Source organism: Gymnoscopelus braueri (assembly GCF_963280865.1).
Source record: "Gymnoscopelus braueri genome assembly, chromosome: 18".
In the NCBI taxonomy this organism is placed as follows: domain Eukaryota; kingdom Metazoa; phylum Chordata; class Actinopteri; order Myctophiformes; family Myctophidae; genus Gymnoscopelus; species Gymnoscopelus braueri.
Window position 1 is genome coordinate 41571917 of NC_137618.1, and position 13292 is coordinate 41585208.

At 41.9% G+C, this 13292-nt stretch overlaps 1 protein-coding gene across 2 annotated transcripts in view; it reads right to left on the bottom strand.

Moving 5' to 3' along the window:
• The window catches only part of abca12 (ATP-binding cassette, sub-family A (ABC1), member 12), a 163537-nt gene that overhangs the window by 129102 nt on the left and 21143 nt on the right, over positions 1–13292 (bottom strand). For both annotated transcript variants that reach the window (XM_080456466.1, XM_080456465.1), the window contains exons 11-16: positions 10687–10862; positions 10138–10271; positions 9256–9386; positions 8682–8849; positions 6183–6397; positions 5412–5545 (exon numbers count right to left, since the gene is read on the bottom strand). In XM_080456466.1, the coding sequence (XP_080312592.1) occupies positions 5412–5545; positions 6183–6397; positions 8682–8849; positions 9256–9386; positions 10138–10271; positions 10687–10862 (958 nt within the window). The remainder of the gene's footprint in view (positions 1–5411; positions 5546–6182; positions 6398–8681; positions 8850–9255; positions 9387–10137; positions 10272–10686; positions 10863–13292) is intronic.

Here is a 13292-nt window from a genome sequence, read left to right on the forward strand (position 1 = left end):
ATACACTTTACACATGTAGACAAAAATGTTGAATACACCTTAGCATTCAGAGAGCATGATTTAATCTCCCACACAAAGATAGTAGAGCGGATAGTAGGAACAATCGTTCACTTTGTGATACAAGCGTGAAAATTGGCATGAACATTCCTTTAGGTCAACTCTTTGACTTTTTTAATCGAGCCACTCAAAAATCCAAGATGGCGGCCATTTTTCAAGATGGCCGATACCTTAGTGGGCAGTTAAGTGATATGATGGTTTATTTGGTGATACAAGCATGAAAATTGGCATGAGCAGTCTCTGTGGGTCACTTGACAATAGGCCACCCACAGCTACTTGAAATTTCAAGATGGCGGCCATTTTTCAAGATGGCCAACACTTTAGTGGAGCATTTAAGTTATATAATGGTTCATTTGGTGATACAAGCATGAAAATTGGCATGAGCAGTCTCTGTGGGTCACTTGACAATAAGCCACCCACAGCTACTTGAAATGTCAAGATGGCGGCCATTTTTCAAGATGGCCACCACCTTAGTGGACTAGTTAAGCTTAAGAAATCATTTAGTTGGTGATACAAGCATGAAAATTGCCATGAGCCGTCTCAAAAGGTCATTTGACAAGAAACCGCCCACAGCCACTTGAAATTTCAAGATGTCAATCTTTAAATGATACCTTTTCTCATAGAAATGTATTGGGTTCCTCAAAAAGCTCTGTCAAGAGAGGTTGTTTGACTGTGTTTTGTCTGACTCCTCGCCCACGACCTGTCCAGTTTGGTAAGACCTGTCAGGAGTTGCCTCCCACCGGCATAGCTCTCAGGGTTCACTGAGGTAGGCCTAAACAAGCTCCCTTACCACGACAAGGTAACAGTCACAAGGGAGGATATATATATATATATATATATATATGTATATATATATATATATTGTTTTTTTTAAACTAACAGCCATTACATGTGTCAAATAAATACTAAGGGGTGGGGAAACAAAAAATAAGATGAATAAATTAGCACAGTTGTGGTGCTGATAAGCACAGTTGTGGTGCTGAACGGACAGTGCTCCAAAATTATGAGTAATGGCTAATACTGAATGGCAATAGCCACGGAACCATGACAAACGATACTAATGAACTAAACTGAAAATGTGCTTCACTGTTAGATATGGCAGTGGAAGGCAGTGGAAGCAATGTTACAAAGTAACAACTGAAAATTACACAGTAATAGACTAGATAAAAAGTAAAACATGATGCGTCGATGTGACGAGGGGAAGCCGAGCCATAGGCCTCCACTTGAAAACACAGAGGACAACAGGGAATAACTCTGGCAAAATAAACATGCAAATAGGTTCTAGCAGGGGCAACTACATAGGCATGTGAAACTGAGTCCATATCTGAAGCAGTTACACCTTCCAGTACATGCCTTGGAGCACCCACATTTGGTCAACTCCCAACAACTCTCCGCAATAGGTGGAAGTGGAGTCCAGAAGACTTTCCACTTCTCGTCCTGTTCCACCCATCCCCAGTCAGATGGGCTCGGCATTTGTGGATGTCGCTTCAATGCCTGTCCCCACACGTATCCAGCCTCATAAGAAGCATGTTTGGCATGCTCTTTGAGTGCTGCTTGAGTTGGTGGGATCAAGTCATATTGTCTTTGCTTTCTGGCAAAGAGATCAAGCCTGGCCTCGTTCACAGTTGTGACATCGCTGGACCGGTCATACATTAGATCTTCTTGGCCTCTTGACATGGATATCTTTGGTATCTTCAGTGTCTTCAGCAGATGTAGATGCTCTCTTTTGGGTCCTTTCCAGCTCTGTGTTGTTGAACCTAAGTTTACAGCTTAAATTATATTTTGCTCTGTTTCTTGTCGATGTGCTTTCTATGCCATCACCTTCATCTAGTCGGGTTGGACTAAGTAAGATAGGCAGAGCATTGATCTTATGAAATAATGGAACATTTCTTGCAATGGTATCATAACCAGTACGATCGTGCTCTCTGTTGAATAAACTCGGCTGAATGAGTTTTTCCTTGGTGACCTGCTGACAAATTAAACATCTGTCCCAGTTAGTTTTCACAACTGTTATGATGGCTTCTGCCATGTCTGCAGCATAGGCAGAGGCCGAGGGTTTATCCTTTTACCACCTTTTACCAAGCACTTTGATGTATGGGATACAACTAAGTTCGTGCCTTAACCCTACACTTAGTTCGATCGTTCATCCAATGCCATTTAAATCCTGAGCGATCTGTACACCATCCGGTTAACTAAAACCCCATTAACCTTGGCTCGGCTCTCCCGTGCTGGCACAACCTGTCAATTCAGGTGCGGCTATCTAACTGTTTTGGGGTAAATTAGACAGCATTTGGGATACCAACTTTCAATTAGCTGACATTGAACCCCAGTGATATATCACCAGTGTGCCCTGGTAGTGCAGATATTCACTCTTATCTAATCTATCTATGATCAACAAATCAACACAACTATATTGTGATGTGTTAAAAGTTGTTCTTTAGCATAATAATAATAATCGTCCTTAATGAAAAAAAACCATACATTTCTATGAGAAAATGTATCTTTTGAGGATCCAGGGGGTGGCCATCTTGAAAATAGAAATGTAAAGTGGCTGGGAGTGTTTTCTTGTCAAGCAACCCTTAGAGACTGCTCATGCCAAATTTAATGCTTGTATCACCAAATAAACCATTATATAACTTAATTGCTCCACTAAAGTGTTGGCCATCTTGAAAAATGGCCGCCATCTTGAAATTTCAAGTAGCTGTGGGTGGCCTATTGTCAAGTGACCCACAGAGACTGCTCATGCCAATTTTCATGCTTGTATCACCAAATAAACCATCATATCACTTAACTGCCCACTAAGATGTCGGCCATCTTGAAAAATGGCCGCCATCTTTGATTTTCAAGTGGCTCGATTAAAAAAATCGATAAATGACCTCTAAAGATGATCTGTACCAAGTTTCACGCTTGTATCACCAAGTGAACGATTCTCCCAAAATATTGCTTTTATCCGCTCTACTATGGGATTGATCAACTCAGCCGGCACAGGCCTGATTTGGGCTTTTTAGCTTTTTTTCATAATATAAATGGCTGTGTGGAGAAAGCGCTCTAATTACCCTCTTTATAGACAGAAATAAAGTGACATCAGTCATAAATCAACACACGCAGGTGTTGAGAAGTGTCCTGATTTAATTGCTGAGGCTTTTAACAAGAGCACGCAGCAAACTGGAGCAACTAACACTTGACAAACAAGCGACTTTACAGAAAAAACAAGCCCAACGTCGTTTGTAATAAGCAGACCTGGCAACACTGGTTGGTTGCCAGGAGCGTCGCCAGGGGGCCCACAGACAGCACTAACCCCCAACGTCCCCGGAAGCCTATAGGCATTACCCTGGCAACAGCTAAACTCAACAGTGGTGCCGACCTGAGGCCAGTGACCACCACCCACAGCTAACACCACCCACACCACCAAGGAACAGGCATAGGCTACTTAGGGGTCACATAGTTAAACAAAAACCCGGAACAAATGCGGTATGCAGATCTGTAATGCATAGGGCGATTACAATATGGAACACGTTAACCAACTATGAAGCACTGAAGCACCCAGTAAGGCAAGTTTTAAGAAACTCCTTAACCCATTAAATCTACAAATGTCTTCTAAAACAGCTTTCTGAAAAACATATGTTGCTAAATCCTCAAACTTTTTCAGGTCAAGGACCCCCAACATTATATGTATTTGGCCGCCGACCCCCATCTCAAAATATGTAGTTCCAACGACTACACCCCCAAGCAAAGATTTGAGTTACAAATGTTCGCTTTAAAAAATATATATTCAAAGATTTGAACACATTTTCACGATTTTTCCAAAAAATAGCAGATCTACGAGCTTGTAGATCTGCTATTTTTTTAATAGTCAAAGTATAAAATAATGGTTATAGCTAAAATCTAAAATGACACAGATGCGTTCCCGGATTGAGGAATGGGTTAAAAGACACATGACCAAATAACCCTAATAACTGAACTGAATAACCTTGGTGGAATGTAATTTGATGGATTGTCATGCTTAGTTATTTTTACTTTACTTTTATTGTCTTGAAATGTTTTTTTAGTAAGACTGTACATGTTTTTATTGTGTTGTGTTATGTGTGATATGTATTGCTATGTTTGTTGTGGACTCCAGGAAGAGAGCTGCTACTTTGGTCAGCTAATGGGGATCCGAATGAATAAAGAACAAAGGAGCCACCATCGCAACTCCCAGCCCGTCCAAGCAACCTGTACCTCCGTCAGCCAGGACAGGACAGCAAGGCCCCAGGCCTCCTTGACTGGGAAAGGGTGGGGCTGATGGGTGGGGTCACTCTTGGGAGATGTGCGGGACAATGGTCTTAGGGTGGGGATGCTATATTAGGTAAGACACCCATTTCTCAGTGTCCGGACTTTTGTTAGTTATAAGAACCCTGTGTCATAGTCTGTAGGGTTTTTTTTCCTCGTTTTTTGTTTGATGGTTGAATGGCACTTGGGGTAGGGTGGTGTGTGGGTGGTCAGGTCACAGCTGAAATATACAGAGGAGCATACGTTCCCAACGTGGCATCAGCCTATTTTCCTAATTATCGATGCTTGCCACGTCTAGACCATAGACAGTAAAAAGGATGGACAAAGTTACACGCATAGACGTAAATGAAGCCTATTTTTCAGAAATTTCAAATCCGCCATCTTTCTATATCTGGAACACGGAAATGAATGCTATTGGTTGTGACCAGAGCGGGGGTGGGGAATTAATGCTATTGGCTGTGTAGCTTGTGAATGAAATCATCACAATGTAGCCACGCCCCTCCTACAGCATACCCTACTTTATCATCAATTATATAATAATTGGGACCATAATTTACCAAAACGAATATCATGGTGATTGAAAGAACACTTTAAACTAGCGACTGGAAGCATATAGTTTATTAAGGTAATAAAATCAAGACTAAAGTTCGGCAAAAACCCATCCGCTTGAATGGAGAGTAATTCTTTCTGACACTAGCAGGTGTAAAACAGCGAAACTACAAGCCATTCAAATGAACTGTCACTTCCTATACAGCCTCAATTTACAACTCAGAAGCTGGCCCCTTGGCCTAGACATGTCTCAAGGCCATTTCACTGTAGGCCTACTGTAGTTTGATCGAATCGGCTTTTGTTTCAATTTTGGCCTGATTTATAAATTAATTGGTCAAATACTTTCACGTCATCTCACCTCCAGGCTGTTAATGGTATTTAAAGCCGAGGGCTTAAAGCAAATAGGGCTTATTTTAACTTCATATTTCCTTTTGAGCGTGTCAAAACTCCTCTGTAATGCAGTTAAACCTACTGTATAACCTTCTTGTTCATAAACCAAGTGAATAGCATGCGTGCTGGCCTGGGGATGGACTCACAGTTGGCTGGCTCGGTAGTGACGTCGGGCTTGTAGTTTACAATCCAGTTAGCGATGTGCATGTAGGTCTTCACCTGGGGCCATAAGGGACTGCTCTCAAGACTCTCACCAAACCTGACCACGGCCCACATAGCTCTGAAACATAAACAAAAAGACAACATGGTTGATCACAAACTCATGCTAGTCTAGGACTGGGAACTATCCATGTGTGTAAACAAAAAATAAATGCAACAAAATGTATGGCTTAAGTGGTTAACTATCTCTTACTCTATATACTGATAGAGCTGGCAAAGATGTTTGAGGATGTGCTGTATAGCAGTGGTTCTCAAACTTTTTCATGTCAAGGACCCCCAAAATGACATATATTTGCCCGCGGACCCCCATCTAAAAATATGTTGTTCCAGGGACCCCCAGAAGCAAGGATTTGAGTTACAAATGTTCTTTTTAAAAATATATATATTCAAAGGTTTGCACAAGTTTTCACGATAAAAAAAAAATAGCAGATCTACAAGCTCGTAGCGTGGCACTCGGTGCCGCGCTATGAGCTTGTATATCTGCTATTTGTGAATAGCCAAAGCATAAAAGGTTTAAGTGGTTGAAATTATTGTGATGCTATATTAACACATTTTGCTGGGGACCCTCCCAAGGACCCCTGGGGGTCCCCGGACCCCACTTTGAGAACCAATGCTGTATAGCATTTAGGATATATTGTGTTTTTCGGAATGTATGCCGGATACATTTTACACAGGGAGGAGAGTGTCTAAAGACCTACCTGTCCATAAGAGTCCCGGCCACATCATAAGTGATGTTCCATGAAATCCAGCTCATCCAGTAGCCTTCACCGAGCTCCATGGTCAGTCTGTCCAGCAACGCTCCAAACTGGACACTGTTGTAAGACAGCTTCTGCCACTCAGAGAGGATCATAGGAAGGGTGACGTTGTAGTTGTAGTCCCCTTGGTCGACGATGGCGGCGTATGTTTGCTGAACCTGCGGAAACATACAGTAAGTAGTTTGACACAGGTTACCAGTGGTGTAAAGTAACTAAGTACATTTACTCAAGTACTGTACTTAAGTACAATTTGGAGGTACTTTTACTTTACTGGAGTACTTCCAATTGTCTATACTTTTACTTCTACTTTAGTTACTGGTTACTTTGAAGATATACATTAGTTCATTCTAAAACATACATTAACCACTTTAGCCTTATTTTATACCTTGGCTATTTTCAAACATTTTATTACTTTTACTTTTGGTACTTTAAGTGGATAAGGATAAGGATAATTCCTTTTAACAGGACGTTCATGAAAGTCCTTGCGGGCTTGTTTCCAATGAGGGCCTGTGAGCAATTAGGGGTTAAGAGTCTTGCTCAGGGACAAATTTCATTTCATCGACACATATGCTGGCGTGGCCTGGAATCGTACCTGGGGCAACCAGGGCCTCTGGCTCCCTAGGCGGGCTCACTAACCACTCAGCTATGGCCGCCCATAGCGGTGCCCATAAGTGCATTTTGATACCAGTACTTTTGTACTTTTACTCAAGTACATTTTGAATTCCGGACTTTTACTTGCAACAGAGTACTTCTACAGAGCAGTATTGATACTTTTACTTAAGTAAAACATTTGAGTACTTTTTCAACCACTGCAGGTTACATCCCTGGGAGGGATGGGGGGGATACATGTCTGTGCTTTTGATATTCCGCTTCGACCATTACAGGATTCACAAATAAAGCCCTGCTTGGAGATTTGTCATACTGCAAATCAAGAAAGGCATGTTGTGCACAAGCAGAAGATGACATTTCTTAATGAACAGAGACTTGGTTTGTGATGTAAATGAACGCAAACAAAGTTGATTCAGACAATATAGAACATCACCAAACCCAGTACTGTTTTTTTTTTTAAATAAAAATGTTAACTTCCTGTTGATTTTGTCATTTGTATTAGGAAGAAAACCCGGACTGGATCCGGATCTTCAAATAGTAAAATCAACAGGAAGTAAAATTTTTATAAAAAAAAAAAAACAGTACTGGGTTTGGTGATGTTCTATAAATCTATATTGTCTGAATCAACTTTGTTTGCGTTCGTTTATGTGCTAAAAGAGTGACATTGTAAGTCAATGAGGAGCCTATTTAGAATGATCAATTTCTAATCAATGGAGCAATTATTTTTGATTTCTTGTCCACCTTTGGAGTTACATCATGGCAAGGTAACTACACCCAAGCCTCTACCAAAGTGGTCTTGCCCTTTAAGAATGATACATTGTGTCTGATACAGACACAATGCTGAAATCTGTACAACAATAGAGAATTGACAGAGGAGGACGTGAACACACTGAGAAAATATAATCCACTTTTCCTGAATGTCTATAGACACACCCAGAAAGTTTTTTTCATTTTTTTTTCAGGCATGCTATGCACAACATTCTTTATGGAATGTAGGGCAAATACTATGCTGGCATGTATGGTATACAATATTTTTGCATCATAAGTTCACCACTACCAAAATACCTCTGATTGAATTTCTACACCAATAAAGTGATATCAACTAAACAATAAACTAAGCCATAATTGTGCAATGTCTGCAAACATTGTACCCTCTATCTTTACTCTTCTATTCAGGCAGGTGAAATTAAATATCAAGTTTGTGATTGGAGTTGCCATGAGGGACATGGCTAAGCCGGCTCTTAGTAATAGCTCAGAAATTGGGCTGCATAATAAACAAAATGCCTCGATACATACAGTGCAGTATCACTATACGCATGGAGGCTGTGGAAGCCAATCCACAGAGATAACATTTCATAATGATATTTCATAATTCATAATGTGTATTGAGTAAAACATTTATAAAACGTAAATATATGAAGATACATAATTGCTAAATTCATATGTTTGTTTATATGTATGTACAAGTATTGACATTAGAGGACTTCATTAAGACATGAGGCGATTCTTAAAAATGTTTTCTAAATCCTACGTTTAAAAAAAAAAAATCAAAAATAGCAGATCTACAAGCTCATATTTTGAATAGCCAAATAAATCTAAAGTGACACAGATGTGTTCCAGGTCTTAATGGGTTAAGAGAACATGTACCTTTGTTAATTAGTGTTGATTAAGAACAGGTGTATATTGTGTCACCGTGACATATTGATGATTAGACTCAGCTGATCTAATTTAAACCTTTACAGAGGTGTATAACAGGACAGACTCAGGGAATTGATAGTCTTTCCTAGAAAGTCCACAACCAGTTTCTTTATGGTTTTTGTAGTGTCATCTTACCTTGTGGATCAAAGGCATCCAGCCCGTCTGCAGGGCCTGCTGCAAGCTGGAGCTGTTCTGGCAGAGCATGGTCCTCCAGAAGCTGGCATCCACTGTCTCATGGGCCAGGAGCCACTCAAACGGACCCAGCAGGCTCTCACATGTTACAGGACCCTGAGATGTCAGACCCTGGAGAAGCGAGTACAATTACTCAAGTAGTTTGAGGTATATTTGAGGTTTTGACCAAAACTTTGGAAATGGGAAATTCTACATAATGAACACTTTTATATTTTGATGCCAATACTTTTGTACTTTTACTCAAGTATTTTTTTTTATATAGGACTGTTACTTCTGTTTCTACTGGTATTATTTGCTACTTTTACTTAAGTAAGAGTAATTCTTCCACCACTGGAAACAAGATGCAAGACAAATCACCAGTCCGGTTCAAACTGATTTCCACTGTTCCTGGCCGTGACTAAGAAAAACATTTCCTGCACGTTATGTGCAGCGATCACTAATGACAGGCAGTGTCACTTTATTCAAATTCAGTCTATACTGATGCTAAAAGACCTTCAGTACAAGTAAGAGACTCTACCTGCATAATAATCTCTATTACACTGTCCATGACGTGACCAATCCAAGCACTTGCTTGGGTCTGGTTGGTCATTAGCATCAGGAAGGTCTCTTGGAGTTGGCTGGCATCGTTTAAGATATTGTCCATCATTTCTGCAAAACAAGAAGGGCAAACAAGAAAAAGAAAGAAAAAAGGTGTAATACAGGCATATCAACAACTTTCATCAGGGATTACACACTTGCAATAATGATTGAAGATTTAAGTAAATACAATTTGGTTAGTCTATACCTTTTGTGCCCAAGGCACAGCAAAAGGACAAGACCAAATCTCAAGGACCACCTGTATTCATATTGATGCAAATTGCTAAATAGCCTCTATAACACCTGTTGTCACTCTGTAGATGTTTATTTTTATGAACTAATGTCAAATAAAACGTTTAAACACGTATGCCCTAATTCATACTTTCATAAAAAAAAAGAATCTATATCCAATTTACAAGATCACAACGCATCACGATGCGACACGTTGATCTACAAGCTCATAGCGCGGCACCGAGTGCCGTGCTACGAGCTTGTAGATCTGCTATTTTTGAAAAATTGTGAAAAATGTTGCAAATCTTTGAAGATTTATATTTTTAAACAAACATTTGTAACTCAAATCTTTGCTTCTGGGGGTCCCTGGAACAACATATTTTGAGATGGGGGTCGGCGGCCAAATACATGTCATTTTGGGGGTCCTTGACATGGAAAAGTTTGAGAACCACTGACATAGAAACATACGTTTTTCAGAAAACTGTTGGGATTTAGAAGACATTTTGTAGAATCGGCCTCAGGTCTTAAAGGGTTAATACAAATGCGTCTGAAAAAATAAGATAACAAAGACATCTACTGTATGTAGTCTTACCCTCTACAGTGTCTACAGCCAGAGTAGCTGTCTGCATGGAGTCCAAACCGGCTCTGAGCAAGCTCTGGAGAACCATGTCCACCTCTGGGACACTTTTGGCAATGTCCAGCACCACATGGCCCACTGTCAGAAAGCTGCCAATGCGTGAGGAAAACACAAGAAATGAATTACAAATATTCAAACTACAGTAAGTCATCAGGGTTCTGTGCACGCTACTCTACATGTAGTTGTTTACTTTCATTTTTAGAGAATGATAACAATGATTAGAAACTAACAACAATAAATTGATGTTTCTATCCCGGTACCTTTCTGTCAGCCTCAAATTAACCTTGGGGAGAACATTTTTTATTGACTCTTATTATTCCCCAAAATGTAGAATTATGAGACATTTCAAGTGACATGGAATGAGAATTGGGTGAGAGAGAGAGAGAGAGAGAGAGAGAGAGAGAGAGAGAGAGAGAGAGAGAGAGAGAGAGAGAGAGAGAGAGAGACAGACAGAGTCACAGATATAAAAAAAACCTCATTGAATACAAATGTAATTGTACTCACAGCTCCTCGTAGATGTTCTGTGGTTGCACGTCTACGCTACGCTGGGCCCTGGTGGAGTTGTTGGACCCCCCTTGGCCCCCCGGGCCTGCTGGCATCATTCCCAGAAGGCTGTGCAGCAGCCCTTTGGCAAAGGTCACATCATGTGCAGCCACGTCTCTACTCCACACCAGGAGGATCTGAAGTCACATCACAGGATGACTGAGGGCTAATTTGATTGGCTAGATTCAAATAAATAAACGTAGATCTGTCCCATGGGAGTAAGCTGCTGTCAGCTTTTTTTGTTTTCCTCGAGCCCCTTTCTCTAATTTACACTTAGGTATAAAGTATATTAGGCATCAGTCTGCGTTGTCTATTTCTGCCACATCAACAAATTAGTTCTGTCAAACATGTTTTTCTGAGCTGCCTATCACATAAATATGGTAATGAAAGTCATGCTCAGTGGTGGAAAAAGTACTTGCATTTCTTACTGAAGTAAAAGTATCAATACTGCATTGTAGAAATACTCTGTTAGGGCGCGCTCTCACCTAAAGTTGGCTGGCCGCTGTTAAACGCAAGTTGTGCGCGGCCACAGTTTTTTGCAGCCAGCGGATTCAAAAAAACGCTGTGACGCACCTGTCACTCACATTCAAGACCGTCCCCGTAGCCCGCACCGCCTGCTGCCTTGAGCACCATGGTGCTTCCTGAGTCTTGGGACGGTCCGCCTTCCACTCACCCGATTGGACAGAGGGGGAAAATCAGCTCCTGCCTCCAGCAGTTTTCTGCTTCAAATGGACAAGTCGTGTAGAGCAGATAAACGCAAGGTCTGCGCGACAAGCGGAAAGATCTGCTCTTGCGTGAATCCACGTATTTACATTGACAATGCATTGGCAGATTCTGCCCCAGAGGTAAAATAAAAGTGCGGTGAGAGTGCGCCCTTAGGGCGCGCTCTCACCGTATCTGCTCTACGCGACTTGTCCATTGGAAGCATAAAACTGCTGGAGGCAGGAGCTGATTTTCTCCCTCTGTCCAATCGGGTGAGTCGAAGGCGGACCGTCCCAAGACTCAGGAAGCACCATGGTGCTCAAGGCAGCAGGCGGTGCGGGCTACAGGGACGGTCCTGAAAGTGAGTGACAGGCGCGTCACTCCCGTTTTTTTGAATCCGCTGGCTGCAAAAAAACTGTGGCCGCGCACAACCTGCGTTTAACAGCGGCCAGCCAACTTTTGGTGAGAGCGCGCCCTTACAAGTAAAAGTCTGGAATTCTAAATGTACTTGAGTGAAAGTGCTAAAGTATTGGTATCAAAATGTACTTAAAGTACCAAAAGTAAAAGTACCAAAATGTTTGAAAATAGCAGATCTGCAAGCTCATTGCTCATATTGTGAGCTTGTAGATCGGCTATTTTCAAATAGCCTATGTATAAAATAGGGCTGAAGTGGTTAATGTATGGTTTATAATATAATAATTTATATCTGCAAAGTAACTGGTAACTACATTTTTCAAATAATTGTAGTGGAGTAAAAGTACAATATTTGCCTCTGAGATGTAGTGGAGTAGAAAGTACAAGTACAGAAAATTGGAAATACTCCAGTAAAGTAAAAATACCTTCAAATTGTACTTAAGAGTAAATGTATTTAGTTACTTTACACCACTGGTCATGCTAACATTCAAACATCAACTGTATGTCAGTATGTGCTGTACAGAGCAAGTGAGTACACAGAGAGATGAGTGGTTTAACTGATAGTTTGTGATTGGTAATTATCTATCCATTCATACTCTATCCTAGTGGCAGAGATAATTAGACACGACCCCAGGAGTTCCCGTGTCCAGGGGCAACCTGGCAAACAGCGGTCCAATCACCAACAAGCACCGCTTGTTGCTATGGCGCTCCGTTTTCCTCAGGATGCAGAATAACACCTCTGAGTCTCATTATCTGAGGGACAGCGAGTGCATTTTCCAGCAGCGGCTGCTGCCGGTGGCGGCGGCGGCTGGAGCTGCCGGTGGCGTCAGCTTTGGGAGTGTGCTGCGTTTGTGTAACGCAGTCCCCACCAATATTATTTACGATTCTGTGCCTATCGGTACATAACTCGGACGGCGCTTAGTCGAATAGCAGACCATCGGCCGGTCGTCGCGGGCACTCGCGCCTGGAGGCGCTCGGGCGCGACTCCTTGGCCTCAAGGTCTGCTGATTCGGCGCGCCTCCGTCATGGTCCAAAACTATACTTTATCGGCGGAAAAATAAGTTGACTGCCGCTCCTCCACCGGCAGTTCCGCGACTGCCGCTCCTCCACCGGCAGTTTCCGCGGCAGTTCCGCTGCTCCGCCGGCAGCTGACGCTCCACCGCCGGCAGTCACTGTCGGGAGCTGCCGCTCCTCCACCGGAAGTTCCGCGGACGTTCCGCGGCTGTTGCCGCTGCCGGAGAATGCACTCGCTCCTTCTGCATTATCTGGCGAAGAGCATTTTTGACAAGCATGCATTTCACAATTATGTGAGAGAAAGACAGAAGTCAGGAGAGGGACAGACTCACAGAGAGAAGGAGGCAGTGGTGGAAAGTAACTAAGTACATGTACTTAAGTACTGTACTTAAGTACAAGTTTGAGGTATTCTTACTTTAGTGGAGTATTTCCAATTT